Genomic DNA, 25,117 nt, shown 5'->3' on the forward strand with positions numbered 1-25,117 from the left:
GGTTTCATGTATGTGTTGAACAGGAGAGGCGAGAGCACCGACCCCTGTGGCACCCCACATGTGAGGGGGCTCCGGGTCGATCTCTGCTCCCCTGCCAACACACGTTGCGTCTGGCCAGAGAGGTAGGAGCCAAACCACCGTAAAACGGTGCCCCTGACTCCCAGCCCCTCAAGCCGGTGCAACAGGATACCATGGTCGATGGTATCGAACGCCGCCGAGAGATCTAATAGGACCAGGATAGAGGAACAACCCCTATCTCTGGCCCTCCAGAGATCATCCACCAATGCGACCAAGGCCGTCTCCGTGCTGTGCCCGGGTCGGAAGCCGGACTGGCGCGGGTCTAGATAATCATTCTCCTCCAGGTGACGTGGGAACTGTTGTGCCACCACACTCTCTACAACCTTCGCTAAAAAAGGAAGGTTGGAGACTGGACGATAATTGACTAGATCCGTTGGGTCCAGGGAAGGCTTCTTGAGCAGGGGCCTCACAACCGCCTCTTTCAAGGCGGCCGGCAGAAACCCCTCACCCAACGAAGCGTTCACTAGGCCCAGGAGCCAGTCGCGCGTAACCTCCCAGGATGCCAGTACAAGCCAGGAGGGACACGGGTCAATAAACATGTGGTAGGTCGCAGACGTCCACGTAACCTGTCCAAATCCTCGATGGCAACCGAGTCAAACTCCTCCCAAAGCGGTCCCTCAAGACTCGCCACGGGCGTCTCAACTGGACTACTGAAAGGGGCCCATCCCATCCGGATTTGAGCGACTTTGTCCTGCAGATATTTCCCAAACTCCTCTGCTCTGCCCTGTAAAGGGGCTTCCCGCGGTCTCTCAAACAGGAGGGAGCGGGTCACCCGAAACAGGGCGGCAGGGCGGTTATCTGCGGACGCAATAAGAGCGGCGCAATGTTGACGTTTGGCCGCTCTTAGTGCCACAAGGTACGTCCTCAAATAGGCTCGTGCCTGTGCTCGGTCAAATTCGGAACGGGAGGATCTCCAATAACATTGATATATATCATAAATAATACCATGTAATTACCAGTCAAATGTATACACTGCTACAATGAGAAGGACTTTTGTTTGGTTCAGATGTATTATAGAAAGACCATCATAAATGCAATAAATTCTGATCAGAAGCATTTCCAATTACTATCAGCCCTGTAAAAAGAAGCAAAAATTTAAAAAAATGACTTTTTCAGTAGTTGTTAACTCTGTGCTGTAACTATTGAGCAAATCCATTTTCTGAAATGCACTTTTCCTTTTGGCTGGAACCAGAAATAAACACTAGAAACCAGAAAACACTCACAAATTGCTCTCACGTCATCGCAGGGTACTGCAAATGGCCATAAAGTCGACTATGTTGCCAAGCAACCAAAATCCCCATCATGTGACTACAGGAGTGTGTGACCGTTATAAATTGCAACGTTTAGTGACCATTGGAAGTTGCAGCACTGAAAAACGTGGCTTATGACTGCTTTTCACACTTACCGCCATTGCAGCATCCCTACAGTCAGGTGATCAAAACGCAAAGCGTTGGGAACTGACTCACATTTATGACGGTTGCACTGTGCTGGGGTCCATGATCCCCTTTTGCGACCCACACTTGTAAGTGGACCACAAGCTTCCTAGCAGACAGGAAGCAGCAGGTGGAGCTAGTCAAAATCACATGAGGTGCATGTACCTATTCAATTGGCACAGGAGCCCCCCAGGGCTGTGTGCTCTCTCCACTTCTCTTCTCTCTATATACCAGGGGTGTCCAAACTTGGGAACTTTAAGACTTGTGGACTTCAACTCCCAGAATTCTGGCTGGGGAATTCTGGGACTTGAAGTCCACAAGTCTTAAAGTTCCCAAGTTTGGACACCCCTTCTCTATACCAATGACTGCATCTCAAACGATCCATCTGTTAAAACTACTGAAGTCTGCAGATGATACAACAGTGATTGGTCTCATTCGAGACAACGATGAATCCGCATACAGACGGGAGGTTGAACAACCAGCCTCGTGGTGCGACCGGAACAATCTGGAACTGAACACACTCAAAACCGTACAAATGGTGGTGGATTTTAGGAGAAACCCTCCCATACTACCACCTCTTGCAATAATAGACAACACAGCATCAGCAGTAGAGACCTTCACATTTCTAGGTTCTATCATATCTCAAGACCTAAAATGGACGCCTAACATCAAAAACGTCATCCAAAAAGCACCACAAAGATTGTTCTTTCTGCGCCAACTCAGGAAGCTCAAACTGCCCAAGGAGCTGCTGATTCTGTTCTACAGAGGAAGGATTGAGTCTGTCCTCTGCACCTCCATAACTGTCTGGTTTGGCTCTGCAACCCAACAAGGGAGACACGGACTTCAGAGGATAATCAGAACTGCAGAAAAAACAATGGCTACCAACCTGACTTCCATTGAGGATTTATACACTGCATGAGTCAAAAAGAGGGCTGTGAAAATATCTACAGACCCCTCGCATCCTGGACATAAATTGTTTCAACTCCTACCCTCAAAATGATGTTATGGAGCACAACTAGACACAAGGACAGTTTTTTCCCAAATGCCATCACTCTGCTAAACAAATAATTTCCTTACCACTGTCAAACTTTTCACTAAGGCTACATTACTATTACTATTAGTCTTCTCATTATTCCTATCCCCCATCTCCTCCCACTTATGACTGTAACTTTGTTGCTTGTATCCTTACGATTTATATTGATATTGATTGTTTCCTGATTGCTTATTTGTACCCTATGACTATCATTAAGTGCTGTACCTTATGATTCTTGTCCAATGTATCTTGTCTTTTTATGTACACTGAGAGCATCTACACCAAAGACAAATTCCTCGTGTGTCCAATCACACTTGGCCAATAAAGAATTCTATTCTGTTCTGTTCTGTTCCGTTCTATTCTGCAACCTTCGGATAGCAAAATGAATGGGGAAGCTGGATTCACTTAACAACCATGTTTCCAAATTAACAACTGCAGTGATTCACTTAACAACTGTGGCAAGAAAGATCATAAAATAGGATAACACACACTTAACAAATGTCTCTTAAATTTTGGGCTCAGTTGTGGTCGTAAGTCAAGGACTGTACTCTACCTGTGCTGAACTTTTTCATGTTGTTTTGATGGCAGAATTTTTCTGTTACCTCCAAACAGGTGGATCTTTCTTGGGACAACTTCAACAAAGGTGACGTGTTTCTGTTGGATCTTGGCAAAGTGTTAATCCAGTGGAATGGACCTTCCTGCAACATTGCTGAGAAATCGAAGGTCAGCCAGGGAGAATAATATCTTGATGTAGTTTTGGAGACTTATGTTGTGGCCTCCCGGTGGAAAGCAGAGGTGGCAGTGGAGTTGGACAGTCAGGAGGTTGGGGAGGAACATGGACCAGTCCTGGGGGCCAAGGAAAGCTTAGACAAGGGCTCTGTGTTGGAGACAGAGGGAGCTAGACAGCAGTGAGGCAGAGGAACAGCTGGAGCCTGTTCCCAGTGTGTGTAGAGGAACAGCTGGAGCCTGTTCCCAGAAGACAAGAACAACTAAGACAGCAGGGTCGACTTGGGAGTAAAGCCACATCTTGTAGGTGATTGGCCCCTCCCATAGGAAACAAAAGAGGAGCGAATGGGGAGGGGGCTTTTGCAGGAAACAATTCGTTCCTTCGGTCGTTTCAAGAGTGGAAAGTTCTGTTTGCGACTATAAGAGACTCTGTGCCAAGTGTTGCCTTGCCCTGCGTTAGGAAACGAGTTATCTGGCAGCTCTCCAAACGAGATAAGGTTCGTGTTGATAAACATTCCTCTGAAAGACTGTTTGCTAAGCCTTGTGGATTGTGAATGAAAGGAATTCACAGTCGTGTAAATAAAAGGGTTTTTTGCTGGGACCAAGATTCTGCTTCATGCTTTTTAAGGAAGCCTGGGTCAGAACAAATTAAAACACTAACCCAGATTATAAGAACATAAGCAGGAACCTAGTCTACTAGATCTAGTCCAGCCATCTCTTGTTATGATGGGCCATCAGCTACCTGTGAGAGCCCACAAGTGCCCCGGAAGATGATCTTCAGAGGAGTTTTGTTACCATCAAGGTTAAGAACCATGGGTCCAATTCATCCCTTGAAGCCAATAAAGGTAGTAGCCAGCATTACATCTCAGGGTACTGAATGTGTGTAGAGGTTCTCAGTCACCCAGGCCATGGTGGTCCCAAACGTGCTTTTTCAGGAGGCAACTGGACTTTCTTGGGGTTTTTTTTTGGGGGGGGGGGTTAAAGACTTTTCACTTCTCATCCAAGAAGCTTCTTCAGCTCTGACAGAATAGTAGGGAATGGAAGGATTATATTCTTTACAGACAGCTGGTCATTTGCATCTTTTTAGAGGGTCGTTGAGGCCCTTGGAGGTTTATCTGTGTCCTAGTTGTCCCAAAGATACTTTTTTCAAGAGGCAACTGGACTTTCTGGTTTTTCTTTGAAGACATTTAGCTTCTCATCCAAGAAGCTTTTTCGGCTCTGACTGGATGGTGGGGAATGGAAAGATTTATATTCCTTGCAGACAGCTGGTCATTTGCATCCTTTTAGGGGGAGTAGGAAAGGATTTCCAGAGGGAAAAACTGCAGACTTACACGAACAAGGAGCACCAACCTCCAAAAGCTTCAATGACCCTCTAAAAGACGCAAATGACTAGTTGTCTGCAAGGAGTATAAATTCTTCCATTCCCCAACATCCAGTCAGAGCTCAAGAAGCTTTTTGGGTGAGAAGCGAAACGTCTTCAAAGAAAACACAAATGAAGTCCAGTTGCCTCCTGGAAAAGCACCTTTGGAACATGGTAGTGAATGGTGCATGGTATAAAAGAAACATTTGTGGAGTCGGCCATGAAGTTAGAAGCCCCCCAGAAGTCTCCAGGAAAGGGGTGAGACAGAGAAGGCTGGCTGGGGAATTCTGGGAGTTGAAGTCCACAGGTTATAAAGAGAGCATAGTTGCCCATCCCTACTCTTGAGAATGAGTATAAACCTTCACTGATGGACGATTATAGACTGTAGATCAGGGGTGTCCAAACCTGGGAACTTTAAGACTTGTGGACTTCAACTCCCAGAATTCCCCAGCCAGCCATGCTGGCTGAGGAACTCTGGGAGTTGAAGTCCACAAGTCTTAAAGTTCCCAAGTTTGGACACCCCTGCTGTAGATCTTTAAAGGAGAATATTGGTCAGTCAGGATTGAAATGAAGGATCCTTGTTGTTCTCTGAGTTTGGTTGTTTTCTTGCACACATTTCATTACTCAAACTAGGTAACATCATCGTTGCTAGTAAGAAATATGGTACACTTTCACTTTATATTCTAGTGGCTTGGCTTGTCCAGAATATAAATTGAGAGCAAACCCCGCTCCTTACTAGCACTGATGATGTTAACTAGTTGGGTAATGAAACATCTGCAAGGAAACTGCCAAGATCAGAGAGCACCAAGGACCTCTCACTGCCCTAAGGCCTAAATTATTGATGTAATGCAGAAGTGGTATTCTGCCAATTTGGGTGAACTGGTAGTGGCGGCATCTGGCCACCTGCCCAGATGTCATCACGGATGCTCTGCGCATGCACAGAAGCCCTGCACGCAAGCAAAGCAAGTGCACACACACACACACACACACACTCCCGCTTCCGAATCGGTAGCAAAGGTAAGATGATTTTATGCCTGATATAATGCATTATTAAGAGGGTTTTGTACAAATTTTGTAAGTTATAAAGAGTTCCAATGAATTATCCAGCGCAACAGGCCCTTGTCAAAAAAAAAAATTAAAAACAAAAGACTAAAAAGACTTGATTGGAACTTGATGCCTCACAAAAGGATCACAAATCTTTATTACAAACTTAAACTGCTATTAAAAACTTGCCGAGCATCTGAAGTTCGATCACTCGTCACTATGAGGATACCGGAACAATCGTGAGCTTGAAAAACAATCGTTAAGTTTCTTTTTTTTTTCACGGCCCTTTTATAGCGCCAAACAGTCACTAAACAAATAGTTTGTAAGTCAAGGACTAATTGTAATCATGCTGGATGGCTTGTGGTTTGCATAGTTTGGTCTTATCATCAATGACCAGGGAATGATCTTAGCACGAAGCATCCGGGATGGCGAGAGAGGTGGACGGGCCCAAATTGCCGTCATCGACAACGAGAAGGATTGTCCGGAGCTTATGCAGATCATGAAGGCGACACTGGGCGAGAGGAACCGTGAGGTCAGAGAACCGTTACCAGATGAAAAAGCCGATGAACGCCAAAAAGGCAACGTCCGCCTTTACCAGTAAGTTCCCATTGTTCACAAACTTGGAGAGATTTTTTTAAAAAAATCCAGCATTTGAGGGGCTGCCAGACAGAAGAGGAGGAGTCACCTTATTTTTCCAAAGCACTAGAAGGCAAGAGAAGAAGCAACGGATGGAAACTAATCCAGGAGAGAAGCAACCTGAAATGAAGGAGAAACTTCCTAACCGGGAGTCGAACAGCTTGCCACCAGATGTTGTGGTTCTGTTCCATTATTATCAGAGGCTTTTAAGAAGAGATTGAACAGGCATTTGCCTGAAATGGTATAGGATCGTGATGGCGAACCTATGGCACGCCTGCCACAGGTGGCACACGGAGCCATTTACAATACAATACAATACAATACAATACAATAGCAGAGTTGGAAGGGACCTTGGAGGTCTTCTAGTCCAACCCCCTGCCTAGGCAGGAAACCCTATACCGTTTCAGACAAATGGCTATCCAACATCTTCTTAAAGACTTCCAGTGTTGGGGTATTCACAACTTCTGGAGGCAACTTCTGTTCCACTGATTAATTGTTCTAACTGTCAGGAAGTTTCTCCTCAGTTCTAAGTTGCTTCTCTCCTTGATTAGTTTCCACCCATTGCTTCTTGTCCTACCCTCAGGTGCCTTGGAGAATAGTTTGACTCCCTCTTCTTTGTGGCAACCCCTGAGATATTGGAAGGCTGCTATCATGTCTCCCCTAGTCCTTCTTTCTCTTAAGCTAAACATACCCAGTTCCTGCAACCGTTCTTCACATATTTTAGTCTCCAGTCCCCCTTCTTTTCATTAAACTGGACATACGCAGTTCCTGTCAGGCTGGCCAGCGCGCATACGTGCAGGGGGCAGCTAACTTCAGCCTTGCTTTGAGGCCATTTTTCGCCGGAACGTACCAGAAGTATGTTCCCAAACTTCCAGTTTGCCCATAGGGCCGATTTTTCATACTCCGGAGGCTCCAGGGAAGCTCCTGAAGCCTCCGGAGGGCCTCGGGGGTGGGAAGGCTGTTTTCACCCTCCCCAGGCACCTATAAAGCCTCTGAAGCATGGGGAGGGCGAAAAAAGCACGCCAAAAATGGGAGGGAGTGCTGGCTGTGCACACATGCGCACTGGAATCCTGCGCATAGCATTATGGGTGTGGCACACCATTTCAGACAGATGGCTATCCAACATCTTCTTAAAGACTTCCAGTGTTGGGGCATTCACAACTTCTGGAGGCAACTTCTGTTCCGCTGATTAATTGTTCTACCCGTCAGGAAATTTCTCCTCAGTTCTAAGTTGCTTCTCTCCTTGATTAGTTTCCACCCATTGCTTCTTGTTCTACCCTCAGGAGCCTTGGAGAATAGTTTGACTCCCTCTTCTTTGTGGCAACCCCTGAGATATTGGAACACTGCTATCATGTCTCCCCTAGTCCTTCTTTCTCTTAAGCTAAACATACCCAGTTCCTGCAACCGTTCTTCATATGTTTTGGCCTCCAGTCCCCTAATCATCTTTGTTGCTCTTCTCTGCACTCTCTCCAGAGATATATTTAAATATTTACATTGCCCATTTCTACCTGCAGTGTGTATGAAAATGGCAAAGATCTCGTGGTTCAAGAAATTGCAACCCGGCCTCTCACCCAAGACCTCCTGAGTCACGAGGTAAGATATGCAACTGCTGAGCTGATATTGTTTGGTTTGGGTGCTCCACAGAAGGGACGTTTCAATGTGAAAGAGATCAGTTCTGATCTGGGAATCTTTGGTTGAAATGCTGTGTTATTTTTCTTCCCTTTCCTTCCGCTCCTTCTCCATTCCCTTATCTTTTTCTTCTTCTTTTCTTTCTCCTCCTCCTTGCCTATCTCCTCCTCCTCTTTCTTCTCATTGTCTATCTCCTTCCCCTTGTCCTTCTGGTCAATCTTCTCCTGCTTGTCTATTTTCTTCTCTTCCTTGCCTATCGCCTTCTTTTTCTCCTCTTTGTTTACTTCTCCTTCCCTGTTTTCTTCTTCACATTGTCTATCTACGTCTCTTTGTTCACTTTATCAATCCTCTTCTTCTCTTTCTCCTCTTTCTCTGTCTTCTCCTCCTTCTTCTCATTGTCTTTTCCCTTTTTCTCCTCATTTATCTTCTCCTTGTCCATCTTCTCCTTCCCTGTTTTATTCTACACAATGTCTATTTACTTCTCCTTGTTCATTTTGTCAATCTTCTTCTTTTCCTTCTCCTCTTTATCTATCTTTTCCTTCTTCTCATTGTCTTTTTCCTCCTCCTCCTCATTTATCTTCTCCTTGTCCATCTTCTCCTTCCCTGTTTTATTCTACACAATGTCTATTTACTTCTCCTTGTTCATTTTGTCAATCTTCTTCTTTTCCTTCTCCTCTTTATCTATCTTTTCCTTCTTCTCCTTCTTCTCATTGTCTTTTTCCTCCTCCTCTTCCTCCTCCTCATCTTCTCCTCCTTGTCCATCTTCTCCTTCCCTGTTTTCTTCTACACATTGTCTATTTACTTCTCCTTGTTCACTTTGTCAATCTTCTTCTCCTCTTCCTTCTCCTCTTTATCTATCTTCTCCTTCTTCTCCTTCTCATTCTCTTTTTCCTCCTCCTCCTCCTCACTTATCTTCTCCTCCTTATCCATCTTGTCCTTTCCTGTTTTCTTCTTCTCATATCACCTTCTCCTTGTTCATCTTGTCAATCTTCTCCTTCTTGTCTATCTTTTTCTTCTCTTTCTCCTCATTGTTTATCTTGTCCTTCTCCTCTTCTCATCTCCTTCTCCTCCATGTCCATCTTCTCTTATCTCTTCCTGTCTCCCTTCTTCTTCCTTCTTCCCCTTCTCCTTCTCTAGGATTGTCACATTATAGACCAGGGAGGTTTGAAAATCTATGTCTGGAGAGGAAAAGAGTCCAGCAAGGAAGAAAAAAATGCCGCTTTTAGTCGGGCAGTGGTAAGTGAGATGCTGAAATACTCTTAAGAAACATGTTAATTTATATTCTACATTTTTTAAAAAATAGCATGTGAATTAGCAGAAATATGCAGGTAGAAATCAGACAAATGCAATTACTGGAGATTTGTCAGGGAGAGGATGGAAATAACTTTATGCTTGTAACATGGAGCACTGAATTTGAATTTCTGCTCATGAAAATAATGGTTCTCTCCTGGGGCCTACCTCACAGGATTGTAAGGAGAATAAAAGCATAGCAAGTACAGATAGTCCTTGACTTATGACCACAACCAAGCCTAAATTCTGTTGTAAGTTGATTTGTTAAGTGAATTTTGTCGCATTTTATTACCATTCTTGCCACAGTTGTTAAGTGAATCACTGCAGTTAATAAATTAGTAACCCCCTCCCCCACTCTCTTTTCTCTTTCTTCTCTTTTCTCTCTCCTCCCTCTCTCTCTCTTTCTCTCCACTCTCTTTTCTTTCTCTCTTTTCCTCCCTCTCTCTTTCTTCTCTTTTCTCTTTCTTTCTCCCCCCTCTTTCTTCTCTCTCTTCTCTTTCTCTCCTTTCCCCTCTATCTCTTTCTTTCTTCTCTCTTTCTTTTCTCTTTATCTCTCCCCCTCTCTCTTTCTTCTCTCTCTTTTCTCTTTCTTCTCTTTCTCTTTTCTCTCTCTCTCTCTCTCTCTTTCTCTCCACTCTTTCTTTTCTTTCTCTCTTTTCCTCCCTCTTTCTTCTCTCTTTTCTCTTTTTTCTCCCCCTCTCTCTTTCTTCTCTCTCTTTTCTCTTTCTTCTCTTTCTCTTTTCTCTCTCTCTCTCTCTCCACTCTCTCTTTTCTCTCTCTCTCTCTCTCCCCACTCTCTCTCTGGGTTGGAATCTTCCTAGGGCTTCATCCAAGCCAAAGGTTACCCTCCGTCGACGAACGTAGAAGTCGTAAATGATGGAGCAGAATCCGCCATGTTTAAACAGCTTTTCCAGAAGTGGACGGACAAATACGCCACCCAAGGCCTTGGCAAAGCCTACTCTCTCGGCAAAATTGGTGAGATGGGGGGAGCTCCTAACCCTCTCCACACCCCACATTTATTTTAATCCCCATGGGGGAGAGAAGGGGATTTTCTCCCACTGCCATGGTTTTGCTCCAACAAATGATAGCATCAGCCAATCTGGGCTGATCTTGCAAAAGCTCATCAGGGTCTAGTTTATATTGGGAGGGGGATGACCAGGAAATCCTATAGAAAGGGGGTCCCCAACCCCCTGGCTTTGCCCCCTTACCAGGCCATGGTCTATTTGGAACTGTACCATGAAAGGGGTTGGCAGATGTTCATGCACAGCTCCGCTTGCATGAGTGGCACCCCAAAGTCTTCTATTCACACACACACACACACACACACACTCGAATGTGTGCCAGTCCACCACTCATGCAGCCCAGATTCCCTTTCTCTCCCCCCCCCCCACTCCCCCCCAAAAAGCTGGGCCACCACTCCACAAAGGTTGGAGACCAGTGCCACAACTGTGGACTAAACTGGGACGTTGAAAAGCAAAAACATTGCAGAAAAGAACATGGCCACCTTCCCAGTTTTTAAAGAGTCAACCCAGCAGAGGGAAACGGGAAGGGGAACATCAAAGGAGGCATTTGGTGCCTCCCCACCCCACCCCCCAAGCCTTAAGGAAGGTGATCTTAATAGAGATAGGCAGATCCATGACCAAAGTGAAAAGGGGAAAAACATGGTTAGGTCCAAAACTAAGAAAAGATGTAGATGATGGAGATAGATGATAGATAGATAGATAGATAGATAGATAGATAGATAGATAGATAGATAGATAGATAGATAGATAGATAGATAGATAGATAGATAGATAGATAGAAAATAAATAGATAGATGATAGATAGATGATAGATAGATAGATGATAGATAGATAGATAGATAGATAGACAGAAAGAGAGATAATAGATAGATAGACTGCTAGACAGACAGAGAAAGAGAGAGAGAGAAAGATGATAGATAGATAGATAGATTGATAGAGACAGAGAGAATAAATAGATAGACGATAGATAGAAAGATAGATAGATAGATAGATAGACAGACAGACAGAAAGAGAGATAATAGATAGATAGACCGCTAGACAGACAGAGAAAGAGAGAGAGAGAAATGATAGATTGATAGATAGATTGATAGAGACAGAGAGAATAAATAGATAGATGATAGATAGATAGATGATAGATAGATAGATAGATAGATAGATAGATAGATAGATAGATAGATAGATATAGATAGATGATAGATAGATGATAGATAGATTGATAGAGACAGAGAGAATAAATAGATAGATTGTAGATAGATAGATAGATAGATAGATAGATAGATAGATAGATAGACAGACAGACAGAAAGAGAGATAATAGATAGATAGACCGCTAGACAGACAGAGAAAGAGAGAGAGAAAGATGATAGATAGATAGATAGATAGGTAGGTAGGTAGGTAGGTAGGTAGGTAGGTAGGTAGATAGATAGATAGATATAGGCAGACAGACTGATAGACAGACAGATGGTTTTCTGCCTGGAAGGCCCCTAGGGTGGAGCTGAAAGGCAAAAGGAAAGCAGTATGCTTCCTCCCATATTTGGGCATACCAGGTGTTTTCACATAACACTTAATTATTTCCTTGGCTCAGCTGATAAGGGAGGAGAGCTTGTGGCTTAGAGGTTAATTCAACTGCTTAATATGTAAAAACAGCCCTGGTTCGAATCCCAGTAAGGGTATGGCTAGTTGATGAGAGCTAAATAGCTTGAAATAGATCTATACTAGTCTCCCTTTATTTATTTATCAGTACAAATGTAATACACACACACACAACATATACAAATGCAATATATATACATATACAAATGAAATATATATAGAGAGAGAGGGAGAGAGGGGGGAATAATAACTTTATTGTCACTTTGAATGTACACATTAAAGTGAAATTCTGTTGCATACAACTCTCAAAGGGTTACCACCAATATACACTACATAAACATGGCAAAATAAAAATAAATTCAAAATTAAAATAATAAAATAATAAATCAACTTCTTGTGGAGTTGATTTTTTGATTTGGCCTGCCTAGTAGGGCTATGGAGTAACACTCAATGCCATAACAACTAGATTTGGCCAATGTTGTGCACGATTCGTCTAGGGTTCCCCTTCCCTTAAAATGATGCAGAAACACAGGTGTGTATCACTTGCAAGATTAGCAAACGTGTATAAAAATAAATCTGTTAAATGTTGGAAATACAATGAGATACCAGGTTCTTATTATTATCTGTGCTGGACGCGTCCCAAAGCCAAAAAAAAAAAAAAAATACTGGGAAAAAAATACACAGATGGCTGCAAACCATGACAAAACAACACATAAACTTGAAACCTGAAACATTTTTGTTGGGCATGATTCCAGGAAATTATAATAAAGTTAAAACACATCTTTAAATTTACATATTCTAACAACAGCCATGATTGTATATGCACAAAACTAGAAAAATGTAGAAACCCCTACTGATGATAATATAATACTAATAAAAAAATTCTGGAATGTGCAGAAATGGATAGGTTAACTCTAAAAATCAAAGTAAAAGAAGATTCGGGATATTTTGTGACATGGGAACTTTTCTACCAATGGTTAGCTGACAGATACAGAGGTTAGATGAGTGTATTTATTTGAAATGTGGACTACATGAGAAAAAAGAAATGATTAGTAAATATTTTGATAGTTATATACCATATTTTTGGAGTATAAGACCCTCCGAAGTATAAGACACACCTAGCTTTTGGGGAGGAAAACAAGGGGGGGAAATCTGCCTCTGCCTCCCAGCAATTTGCCTCCTTGCAACAAATAGCAAACCGTACAGACAATATACACTTTGTAGTGTTACATTTCAGACTATACTTGTACAGATGCTGTTAAAATTGATGAGCTTTCTGGAAGTATAGTTATTCTCTGCTATTTAAAAGAAGATACAATAGCACTGGGCCTTTTCAGATCAAGAATTTATTTTAAAAAGATTCTTCATTTTGTTAAGCTGTCTAGAACAATAATAAAGCAGTCTTTAAAAAATAAGTCTAATAATTTGAGCATTCTATAGGCATTTATAGTTATTGACTTCCCTCCTTGCAGCAAACAGCCTGATTAGCACAAGAAAAAAGAATCTGCCTCCCAGCAATTTGCCAAGTGGAGCAAACAGCAAGTTTCACTTTCAATTTCTCCTGATCATCAGCTGTTTCAGGCTGCAGGGATTATTTTAGACTATTGAAGCCTCCGCAAGCCCCCCGTTTGCTGCAAGGAGGTAAATTGCTGGGAGGCAGAGGCCAAAAGTTTGGGGCTGGTGGGTGGGTGGGGCTACATTTAGTGTATAAGACGCACCCAACTTTTCACTCTTTTTTAGTGGAGGACTCCGAAAAATAAGGGTGATTGATATTATAATGGAAGATAGAATACTTTTCAATGAAGTGACCTAGTGGTTCAGTGGCTAAGATGCTGAGCTTGTCGATCAGAAAGGTCGGCAGTTCAGCAGTTCGAATCCCTAGCACCGCATAAAGGTGTGTAGCAGTTCGAAAGCACGTAAAATATATGTAGAAAAATAGGGATCCCCTTTGGTGGGAAGGAACAGTCTTCTATGTGCCTTCAGCGTTGAGTCATGCTGGCCACATGACAACGGAGACGTCTTCAGACAGCGCTGGCTCTTCGGCTTTGAAATGGAGATGAGCCCCGCCTCCTAGAGTCAGGAACGACTAGCACATACATGCTAGGGGGAACCTTTACCTTGTACTTTTCAATAATGATTGATATTATCGCCTATATGTTTATAGGAACAAGATAATAATGATTATGATGATGTTTATATTTTAACACGTTGGACACCTAGAAAACACACCGTTCAATATAGAAATTGAATTTGTGATATAAAACAATAAAAATGTTTAATTTTTTTTTAAAAAAGAAAATTTTCCAAGGGCCTGCTTTGTTGAAGTTGTGTATTCTTGTCTTATGTGCAGCCAAAATAGACCAAGCGAAATTTGACATCACTCACTTGTACATGACACCAGAAGTGGCCGCTGAAGAGAGAATGGCCGACGATGCCTCTGGAAAAGTTGAGGTGGGACATTTAAAATTCTCGACTTATAACCATGGCAGCAGAAATTCTGTTGTTAAGCCAGGCTGTTGCTAAGTGAGTTGCACCCAATTTTATGACCTTTTTGTTATGTGAACCATGCGGTCTTTAAGTGAATCCCGCTTTCCTTACAGTAAGTGCGAGGAGTGGTTGCAAGTCCCATTTTTTCAATATGCAATGGCCACTAAATGAACAGTCACTAAATGAAATGCTGTAAGTCAAGGATCACTTATAATGTTTTTGCCTTTTAGAAGAAATAACTGTCCTGTACCATTAACTTAAAAAAATTGTGATCATTTATTTATTAGGGAATATGACTAACAAGAATAACAGAATAAAATGAAAATTGGAACAGTAGCCTATTATAATCAATTGTAATTAATTATGATAACCTTATATATAAAATAAATTTTTAAACAAAAGGATTCATGACAAAGAATATTAATCTCTATAGAGTACATTCTAAGTCTCTAACCTTGACAACTTTAAGCCTGGCGGACTTCAACTCCCAGAATTCCACAGCCACTGACACCGTCATACATGTGGTCACACACAGTGGTGAAATTCATTTTTTTTTTACTTTTGATTCTGTGGCCGTGGCTTGGTGTGCGTGACAGGGGAAGGACACTGCAAAATCCCCATGCCCTCCCCACTCCAGGGAAAGGATACTGCAAACACCCCATTCCCTCCCCACTCCAGGGAAAGGATACTGCAAACACCCCATTCCCTCCCCACTCCAGGGAAAGGATACTGCAAACATCCCATTCCCTCCCCACTCCAGGGGAAGGATACTGTAAAATCTCCATTCCCTCCCCACTCCAGGGAAAGGATACTGCAAACACCCCATTCCATCCCCACTCCAAGGAAAGGATACTGCAAACATCCCATTCCCTCCCCACTCCAGGGAAAGGATACTGCAAACACCCCATTCCCTCCCCACTCCAGGGAAAGGATACTGCAAACATCCCATTCCCTCCCCACTCCAGGGGAAGGATACTGCAAACACCCCATTCCCTCCCCACTCCAGGGAAAGGATACTGCAAACACCCCATTCCCTCCCCACTCCAGGGAAAGGATACTGCAAACATCCCATTCCCTCCCCACTCCAGGGGAAGGATACTGTAAAATCTCCATTCCCTCCCCACTCCAGGGAAAGGATACTGTAAAATCTCCATTCCCTCCCCACTCCAGGGAAAGGATACTGCAAACACCCCATTCCCTCCCCACTCCAGGGAAAGGATACTGCAAACATCCCATTCCCTCCCCACTCCAGGGGAAGGATACTGTAAAATCTCCATTCCCTCCCCACTCCAGGGAAAGGATACTGTAAAATCTCCATTCCCTCCCCACTCCAGGGAAAGGATACTGCAAACATCCCATTCCCTCCCCACTTCAGGGAAAGGATACTGTAAAATCTCCATTCCCTCCCCACTCCAGGGAAAGGATACTGCAAACACCCCATTCCCTCCCCACTCCAGGGAAAGGATACTGCAAACATCCCATTCCCTCCCCACTCCAGGGGAAGGATACTGTAAAATCTCCATTCCCTCCCCACTCCAGGGAAAGGATACTGCAAACATCCTATTCCCTCCCCACTCCAGGGGAAGGATACTGCAAACACCCCATTCCCTCCCCACTCCAGGGAAAGGATACTGCAAACACCCCATTCCCTCCCCACTCCAGGGAAAGGATACTGCAAACACCCCATCCCCTCCCCACTCTAGGGGAAGGATACTGTAAAATCTCCATTCCTTCCCCACTCTAGGGGAAGGATACTGTAAAATCTCCATCCCCTCCCCACTCTAGGGGAAGGATACTGTAAAATCTCCATTCCTTCCCCACTCTAGGGGAAGGATACTGTAAAATCTCCATCCCCTCCCCACTCTAGGGGAAGGATACTGTAAAATCTCCATTCCTTCCCCACTCCAGGGGAAGGATACTGTAAAATCTCCATCCCCTCCCCACTCTAGGGGAAGGATACTGTAAAATCTCCATTCCTTCCCCACTCCAGGGGAAGGATACTGTAAAATCTCCATCCCCTCCCCACTCTAGGGGAAGGATACTGTAAAATCCCCATTCTCACCCCACTCTGGGGCCAGGCAGAGGTGATATTTGCCGGTTCTCCGAACTACTCAAAATTTCCGCTACTGGTTCTCCAGAGCCTGTCAGAACCTGCTGGGTTTCACCCCTGGTCCTATATATGAAAAACAGTCATAAATCACTTTTTTCCAGTCCCGTTGCAACTTCAGAGGGTCACTAAATGAGCTGTTGTAAGTCAAGGACTACCCATAAGGCTTCTTCTCCCTTGAGGCCATCTAACATCTGGCACGCTCTGCAGTGGTCTGATTTAACAAGCTTAGCAGCTGCCCGTCTGTTTCTTCTCACCTTTGGCATCCTCCTTCCCCTTGGCCTTGGTCCAAGATGGTCTTCTGGGACTGCAGCTCTCCTGGGCCATCCGGAAAGTGTTTTTGTTTGCAAGAGGCCAGCCTGAGAGCAGGACACCCTAAGGGAGTTTCACCAGGCCAGCGGCATCGTTCATTAGTCTTCTGGCAAAGTGGAGGCGGGAGAGCTTTTTCACTCTTCCAGACATAGATATATCCTTATCTTACAAGGCAAGGCAAGAAGTAATGCATGGAAAACAGTCAAGGACATGATAGCAATATTCCAATATCTGAGGAGCTGCCCCAAAGAATAGGACGTCCAGTTGTCTCCAAAGCACCTGAAGGCAGGACAAGACGCAACAGATGGAAAGAGGGGTGGGTTCCCGGTTTGGTGCCCGAGAAATTCATCCGGCTGGCTTTCCTGCCTCAAGTGGGACTTAAACTCATAGTCCAGTGGTGGGTTCTGGATCCCATTCCAACCAGTACGGTTGGAAAGGGCCCGGCGGCATTCACATGGATGAGTGCAGAGTGCACGCGTCTTAGTGCCTCCATGAGCCTCCACGACGCTCCAGCTGCTCTGCGGAGCGGCACACAGGCACTGTACTAGGCGTGCGTGCAAGCGCGGAAGCCTTAAAAGACAGGTAAGGCGCTCAGGAGGGCGGGTGGGCCCAGGTGGGCCCTCTGGAACACCGTACTGGAATGGTATCCGGTGCTCCGGGCAGGCTCTGGTATGCCTGTACCAGGGCATACTATCTGCAACCCACCATTGTCATGGTCACTTACTCTCCAGCCTGGTGCCTTAAGCACTAGACCCATGATGGCGAACCTATGGCATGTATGCCACAGGTTCTGAGCCATTTCTGAGGACACGCAAGGCATTGGCCTGCCAGCTGCAGCTGGCCAACTGATTTTCGGCTTTGATATTCAGCCATTTTTTGCCCACTGGAGGGTGAAAAACCACCCAACATGCAAACTGGAAGTTTAGGAACAGACTTCTGGTTTGCGTGTTTGGCCGTTTTTCACCCTCCCCCGAGCTTCTAGAAAGCCTCTAGGGCCTGGGGAGGGCGAAAAACGGACCTACTGGGCCCACTAGAAGTTTAAAAATGGGCCGTTTCCAGCTTCTGGGGGGCCTTCAAGGGGGGGAAGCTGTTTTCACCTTCCCTAGGCTCCAAGAAAGCTATACGCACATATGCGGGGCAGCATGGGGTCACGCGTGCATGCACAGAGGGAACGGCACAGGAGGGGCATTATATTATGGGAGTGGCACCTGAGGTGAAAAAAGTTAGCCATCACTGCACTAGACCAATCTGGTTCTGGATCTCCTACTTCCAGGTCCTGTTCAAAGGACCAATGTTGGGCTCCCTCCTTTTAGAAAAGATCCCGGTATCAAGAAAAGACCGTGTGGCCTCAATCCCAGCTGACCGAAGGTTTCTGAAGTCATTCAGCTGGACATGATTATAGTTGTCGGTCACCTTTGCCAAGAACTTCAATTCCGAAAGGACTGGGTGTCTCTGTAAAAATATAGTTTTCTCTAAAAATAATTAGACGTTTGTTATTTGAACGGACTGGGTGCCAACTGGAAATCATGAGGCGGGAGATCAAATAAATCCAATCCAAATCACCTGAGGGTAGAACAAGAAGCAACGAATGGAAACTAATCAAGGAGAGAAGCAACCTAGAACTGAGGAGAAATTTCCTGACAGTTAGAACAATTAATCAGTGGAACAGAAGTTGCCTCCAGAAGTTGTGAATGCCCCAACACTGAAAGTCTTTACGAAGATGTTGGATAGCCATTTGTCTGAAACGGTATAGGGTTTCCTGCCTAGGCAGGGGGTTGGACTAGAAGACCTCCAAGGTCCCTTCCAACTCTGCTATTCTATTCTCCCTTCTTTTATCCACCTGTCTGGTAATAATTGCCCGTTTTGAATGTACCTGTTGTTCATGTTGTGTGAATGCTGCATGTGGGGTTCGTTTCAGGTATGGCGGATTGAGAATCGCGAGATGGTTCCCGTTAATCCCAAGACTTATGGCCAGTTTTATGGAGGTGACTCTTACCTGGTCTTGTACACCTACACGAAGTCAGGCCGACCTCATTACATTATCTACATGTGGCAGGTAAGTAAAAAAAAAATAGTTGTGATGGTGGAAGGAGGGTTCTAGCCCAGGTGATATGTTTGTCTCCTATTTTTTAGATGGTCACCAGTCTTGGGATCGGCTTAAAGCTGAGATCAGAGGATTCAAGGCTCTGGTCAGAATCAAATTGGCTAATTCTTGATACCAAGGCACATACTGTATTTTTTGGAGTGTAAGACGCACCAATATTTTGAAGAGGCAAATTAAAAAAAAAGTTTTTGCACTCTGCAGACCTCCCAAAAACGGGCCCATTCCCCCCCCCCCAAAGGGCATGCATAGCCTTCAGGAGGCTTTCAGAGTGCTCCTGGGGACTGGGAGGCCAAAAACGAGCAGAAAACAACCAATTTTTTGCTCATTTCTGCCCTCCCCAGCCCCCAGTAGCACTCTCGAAGCCTCCTAAAGGCTATGCAGGGCCATTTTGGTGAAGGGGGTAGGGGTTCAGGGGGGGGCAAAAATGCTGTATTCAGTGTATAAGATGCACCCAGATTTTCACCCTCTTTTTTGAGGGAAAAAGGTATGTCTTATACTCTGAAAAATATGGTAATTATCTTCTTGCCAAAATATAACCATGTTTCTTTCTCTACTCATGAAATCATGCCTAGCTTGAATGAATAGTACAAGGTGAAGCTTTCCATTCCTTTCTGAAACCCCACAACTGTGTGGGTGGGTGTGGGTGTCATATGTTGACATTTGAGAGAAGATTGAGAATAGACAAAAGAAAGTTTAAAATCAACTCATGGAGTTCAGGACCACAAGATATGGCTAGTGATATGGTGAGAATTGATACCTTCATAACAGACAGGTCAGTTGAGGTCTATGAGTGTTGAAGACCCCATAATACCTCCAGGTTAGGGGTTACCTGCCTCCGGATGCCAGATGTAGAGGAACACTAGTGGGAAGAAAATAGATGTCCATCTTCATTTCCTGTCTGCCAGAATCTCAGAAGCATCAAGGTAGTTACTGTGAGAAACAAAATGTTAAAATAGGACATCTCAAAGCTGCTTCTTTTTTTAAAAAAAAAGACAACTGGACTTTATTTTTCCTGGAAGATATTTTGCTTCTCATCCAAGAAGCTTCTCAGAATGTCTTCAAGGAAAAACACTTCTGGGACAAGCATGACCTGGATCAGAGGTCCCCAAACGTGACAACTTTAAGACTTGTGGACTTCAACTTTCAGAATTCTGGGAGTTGAAGTCCACAAGTCTTAAAGTTGCCAAGTTTGGGGACCCCTAACCTGGATGATTGAGAATTTCCATACACATGTTGATGACTAGAAATGATTTGGAATGAGCTAGCAAGGCTATCCTTGAGTTCTTATTGGAAAGAGATTTAGAAGAGGCAAAATAAAATACAGACAGTCCCCAATTTGCATCACAATTGGGACCAGAATTTCAGTTGCTAATGAATGTGGTTGTTAAGCAAATTATCATGTGACCAAACTGTATTTTACTATGGTTTTTAAGCAAATCACTGCAGTCATTGAACAAATTGCAAATATATTTAGCAAATCTCATTGACTTTGCTTGTTGGAAGCCAGCTGTGGAGGTCACACAACACTCACATCATAAGTGTGAGCAGACTGCCGACTGCCCAAATCATGATCACATGTTATGATTGGGGCCACACATTCAGTTCCAATTAAACTGATTTATTCCAAATGCCTGAATCTAGTCAGCTAATGACTAGCTCTCTTTTAGCACTAAGTAAGGGTTAGCAGAGTTCAAAAGAGATTTGGTCTGTTTATGGCAACGTAGAAATTCTAGGCTGCTTCCTCTTTTGACTCCATCCCCAGTTGCTCTACCGCTATTCCTACATCACATGACCCCCGAGATGGTGCAACGGTCATAATTTTGAAGATGGGTTGTAAATAATTTTTTTTTACAACTATCCGAATAGTCATTAAATAAATGACTCTAAGTTGAAGACTAATGTTTTCTCTTCACACAACAGCGCCTAATTAACCTGTAGACATGAGATAAGTTGATGATCCCTGACCTTAAAGGACAATCAGGTAAATTCAGAGAAGTCAGGTCGATGAGTTTTGAAGAGTTTGAGTTTATCTCCAGTTTGGGGCAGCCTGTTCCAGAGGACCAATAGGTCTTCATAGGTCAGGGATAGCTAATCTTTTTGTCCTCGCGGGTCCACACCCATAATGCAATGTGCGCGTGACACTCCTCCGTGCTCCTCCCGCACATGAGCATGCAACCTCTCCCCACGCCATGTTTTGGGCCTAGCAGACCTCCCTGCAGCCTCCTGGTGTTGTGTACCAAGCCGGTCCACCAGCAGGTGGCGCTGCGCAAACCTTCCCTGATTGGCCCTTATATCCGGCGGGAGAATCCTGGTTACCCCATTGGCTCCCCGACTGACAGCTATCCGTATAAATAGCTGTCAGCCGGGGGTTTTGTTGCTCTGTTCTGTCAGTTACTGTTGCGACTAATAAAAGGTTAAACATTCAGCAGCCTCCTCGTACTTCATTGCCTCAGGACTCAAAACCTGGGACAAAAATTGGACTGCCAGGGGGAGGGGTGGCTGAACCCCTCCCATGGCCCATTTTGGCCCTAGCAGGCCTCCCTGCAGCCCCCCCATGACCAAAAATGGACGGGGAGGGGGGCACTGCACCTCCTCACGGCTCATTTTGGGCCTAGCAGGCCTCCCTGCAGCCTCCCGTGACCACAAACAGGTCACAGAGTGAGGGGGGGTGCTGCACCCCCTGTGTCGTCGTCCCCGAGTGTGACCCCCTATGCCCCTGCGCATGTGAGCGCGTCTCCCGATCAGCAGCAGAGACCCAAAAATCATCTGGCCAGCAGAGGTGTGCGTGTATGTGCGGTGGAGCTGGGCAATGGCTCAGGTGCCTGCAGAGAGGTCTCCGCAGTGCCACCTGTGGCATGCGCTTCATAGGTTCGCCATCATGGTCATAGGTCTTCCTTGGTTTCAAGGACCAAAGATCTTCTTCTTGGTAGCAATCAAGCAACATCTAGATGGAGAAACTAAATGCTGGTCAGTAATGGCCTGATTCAGCTGATCTTCTTATCTTCTTCTATGTGTTCCTGACAATCCTCAAACTTCGGACAACTGGCCATTTTTGCGCCTTCTTTGGATCTTGGAAAAGAGAGTTCCATTTCAATCTCTTCCTCTCTAGGGCCGCCATGCTTCAGTGGACGAAGTTACGGCTTGCGCTTTCAATGCTGTGGAGCTGGACAGGAAATATGGGGATGAGCCAGTCCAGGTCCGAGTGACAATGGGGAAGGAACCCCGACATTTCCTGGCTATCTTCAAGGGAAATTTGATCATTTATGAGGTACAAACGGTCTTTGCAAGACCTTCGTCTTACAGAAGATGAGCCTTTCTTTGCTTCTCTTTTCATCTCAGGTAGACTATTGTTGGAAGGAAAGTCCTTCTGGCTTCAGTTCCAAGTGGGGAAAGACCCTGGAAACATGGAGGCTGCTTGGAAAGATGGTTTTAATGGTGGGCAGGATCACATGGCTTGAGCTCCTGAACAGAAAAGGGGGGAATCACATGCTTTCAGATGTTGGGTGAAGAAGAGAAACAAAAAGAGATGCTGAAAGTCCCTGGTTTTATGCCCTCTCTGGCCTTTGATCTTGATCTTGTGTTCTGATTGATTGCCAGGCTCCTGTGGGGCCATGCAGGGGCAATTCTGTAGGCTGTGCTTTGAGTCCAAATTTGAATGCCTTGCTGGCTGATGCAATTTTCCCAGGTGCCTTGTGGTGAGTTTCTGTAGAAGGCTAATCCCACCTTCGTTATGTAGAATAGCCTAGCTCAGGCTTTAATGGCTCGTCGACAAAGGTGGAGAGGGGGCAGGAAGCTGTAGGAAGCTACTTTGTCTTTAAAAACGTATTTCTCCCTTTTCACATCCAGGGAAATATAATATTCTGCCTTTTTAATATTTCCCAGGATATTTCATTTTTCTAGGAGAGGGTTGGGTTTTAACTTCCTACACTATGTTGCCCAAAACATCTGGATGGCCTATCCTGTCATTACATAGATGCTATTTTGTTGTTGGGAATAAGGTGACTGATCTTGTTTACTTTATTGGGTAGGAAGAAACAGCTTATTGGGGATATCGGTGTTCCTCAACCTTGTGGCTTGAAGCTAGGCAGATGTTGATCAGAATGCTCTCTCTTAGGGATTTCCTTTGCCTCATGGGGTGAACTTCATCACAGCGGTGGGGAACTATGGACCTTTTACGACGTGGACTTCAACTCCCAAAATACCTGAGCCCGCTTGGAATTCTGGGAGTTGAAATCCACAAGTCATAAAAGGGGATTGGTTCCCCACCTCTGATCTACAATGCTCCCGTTTCCATCTCGTTGGGGAAAAGCATCATACAGCATCCATCACTTTGGCACTTACAATGTTTGGTTGTGGGTCACCATATTTCATCATCAGGTTGACTTTTCTAGGGAGGCGTCAGTCGTGGTCAGAAGACAGAACCTGAAGCAACTGTGCAGCTTTTCCAAGTGAGGGGAACCAATGAATTCAACACCAAAACGGTTGAGGTCCCGGCCCGAGCATCCTCTCTCAACTCCAACGATGTCTTTCTTCTCAAGACCAACCAAGAGTGTTACCTGTGGTGTGGAAAGGTAAATGAATTAAGAGCGCTACACCTGGGTTTTTTTTTTTTTTTTTGGCCTGTGGATGCCATATGGCAGCAACCAGTCAAGATGACAAACACAAGGGGAAAGAAGAGAGGGACGCGTTATATGTTCCCAAAGACCCTTTCGCAAACATGGTAGGTAACATCTTGCTACCTACATGTGAATCTAGAAGAAGGGTGATATTGTGGATATTAAGGGCATGGGGACAGTTCCAAAAGGCATGCTCCACAAATGTTACCATGGCAAGACCGGAAGAATATATAACAGTGATGGCGAATCTTTTTGTCGAGGTGGGCCAAAAGCGGGGGTCACAGGGGGGTTCGCATGTGCACGTGCCCACACCCATAGTGCAATGCTTGCCCCGTGCATGCGTGCACACACACACCCACGCATATGCGTACAACCCCCAGCCAACCCCGCATCCATGCGCGCAGGCCTCGCTGAAGCTTCCGGACTTCTGGGAGGTGTGTTGGGGTGGTTTTTGCCCTCTGCAGGCTTCAGGAAAGCCCCCTAAAGCCTCCGGGAGGAATAAAACAGCCCAACGGGCAAACCGGAAGTTCGGGAACGGACTTCCGGTTGGCACATTGGGCAGTTTTTCGCCCTCCGGAGGGAGAAAAATGGCTGAAAATCAAGGCCGAAACTAAGCTCACCAATGTGCGCACGCGCACTGGAGCTGGCAGGGCACCGCCAAAGGGAAAGGAAACTTGGTTTGAGTTAAAACGCCAGCCTGCCCCTCCAAGAGAAGCCCCCTTAGTTAGAACCAACGGCAAAGAAGAGCCAGAGTTGCCGGAACCAATTCCTTATGAATTCATGGCGTAGTCCAGTGATGCCTAACCTTTTTGTCCTCATGTGCTGAAAGTGCGCATACATGTGATTGCGCACACATATGCCCACATCCATAGTGCAATGCACACATGACACTGTGCATGTGCATCCCCCCGCACTCCGGTTTCAGCCTAGCAGGCCTCCCTGAAGCCTCCTGGGACCAAAAATGGTGCATAAGGCAGGGGAGCGTGCTACACACCCCTTTGCTCCCCTGCGCATGTGCGTGTGACCCTCCTCCCCCCTCCCACATGTGTGCACATCTCCCGCATGTGTGGCAGAGGCCCGAAAATCAGCTGGCTGGCTGGAGGTGTACAGGCATGTGGGGTGGAGTTCAGCTGGGACGAGGGCTCATGCCCGCAGACAGAGCTCCGTGTGCCACCTGTGGCGAGTGTGCCATAGGTGAGCCATCACTGGCGTAGTCTGTACAAACAAAATAAAGTACCTTGAAAAGAAAAGAGGGGGAAAAGAGAGCGACACCTACATTCCCTGAAGATATCTTCCCCCCCACCCTGTGGACAGATTAAAAAGAGGTATGTTTTCAAGAAGGATACTAGTTCCAACAGGCTGCGTATCCATCGAACATATAATTATTAAAGTTGACAAGGCTGTGGGTTAATTGATCTCATTACTGGATTTTGTTTGGCTTCCAGTAATTATGGAGGTATTTGTAAAATACCTCGCTTGCAAAACATCAAAAACACATGTGTGGCTATGGAAAATTAGTTTTTCAAGATATCTGGCTCATCACTAGCAAAGCATGATCTTGAAGCACTAGCTTTCTGCTTGCAAGGGGCAGTCTGTGGAAGGAGCATCCAGATGTAGGTAGCCCTAGGTTTACAGCCGTTAACTGACT

General features: G+C 45.1%; 1 protein-coding gene across 1 annotated transcript in view; it reads left to right on the forward strand.

Annotated features, from left to right (window-relative positions):
* Positions 1 to 25,117, forward strand: part of VILL (villin like) — an 88,642-nt gene that overhangs the window by 38,396 nt on the left and 25,129 nt on the right. The window contains exons 6-14 of the mRNA XM_081970199.1: positions 3,157 to 3,267; positions 6,072 to 6,271; positions 7,825 to 7,903; positions 9,077 to 9,175; positions 10,051 to 10,204; positions 14,194 to 14,294; positions 18,668 to 18,805; positions 21,963 to 22,121; positions 23,245 to 23,424. Coding sequence (XP_081826325.1) covers positions 3,157 to 3,267; positions 6,072 to 6,271; positions 7,825 to 7,903; positions 9,077 to 9,175; positions 10,051 to 10,204; positions 14,194 to 14,294; positions 18,668 to 18,805; positions 21,963 to 22,121; positions 23,245 to 23,424 — 1,221 coding nt within the window. The remainder of the gene's footprint in view (positions 1 to 3,156; positions 3,268 to 6,071; positions 6,272 to 7,824; positions 7,904 to 9,076; positions 9,176 to 10,050; positions 10,205 to 14,193; positions 14,295 to 18,667; positions 18,806 to 21,962; positions 22,122 to 23,244; positions 23,425 to 25,117) is intronic.

Source organism: Natrix helvetica (assembly GCF_964273705.1).
Source record: "Natrix helvetica genome assembly, chromosome: Z".
Taxonomy (NCBI): Eukaryota; Metazoa; Chordata; class Lepidosauria; order Squamata; family Natricidae; genus Natrix; species Natrix helvetica.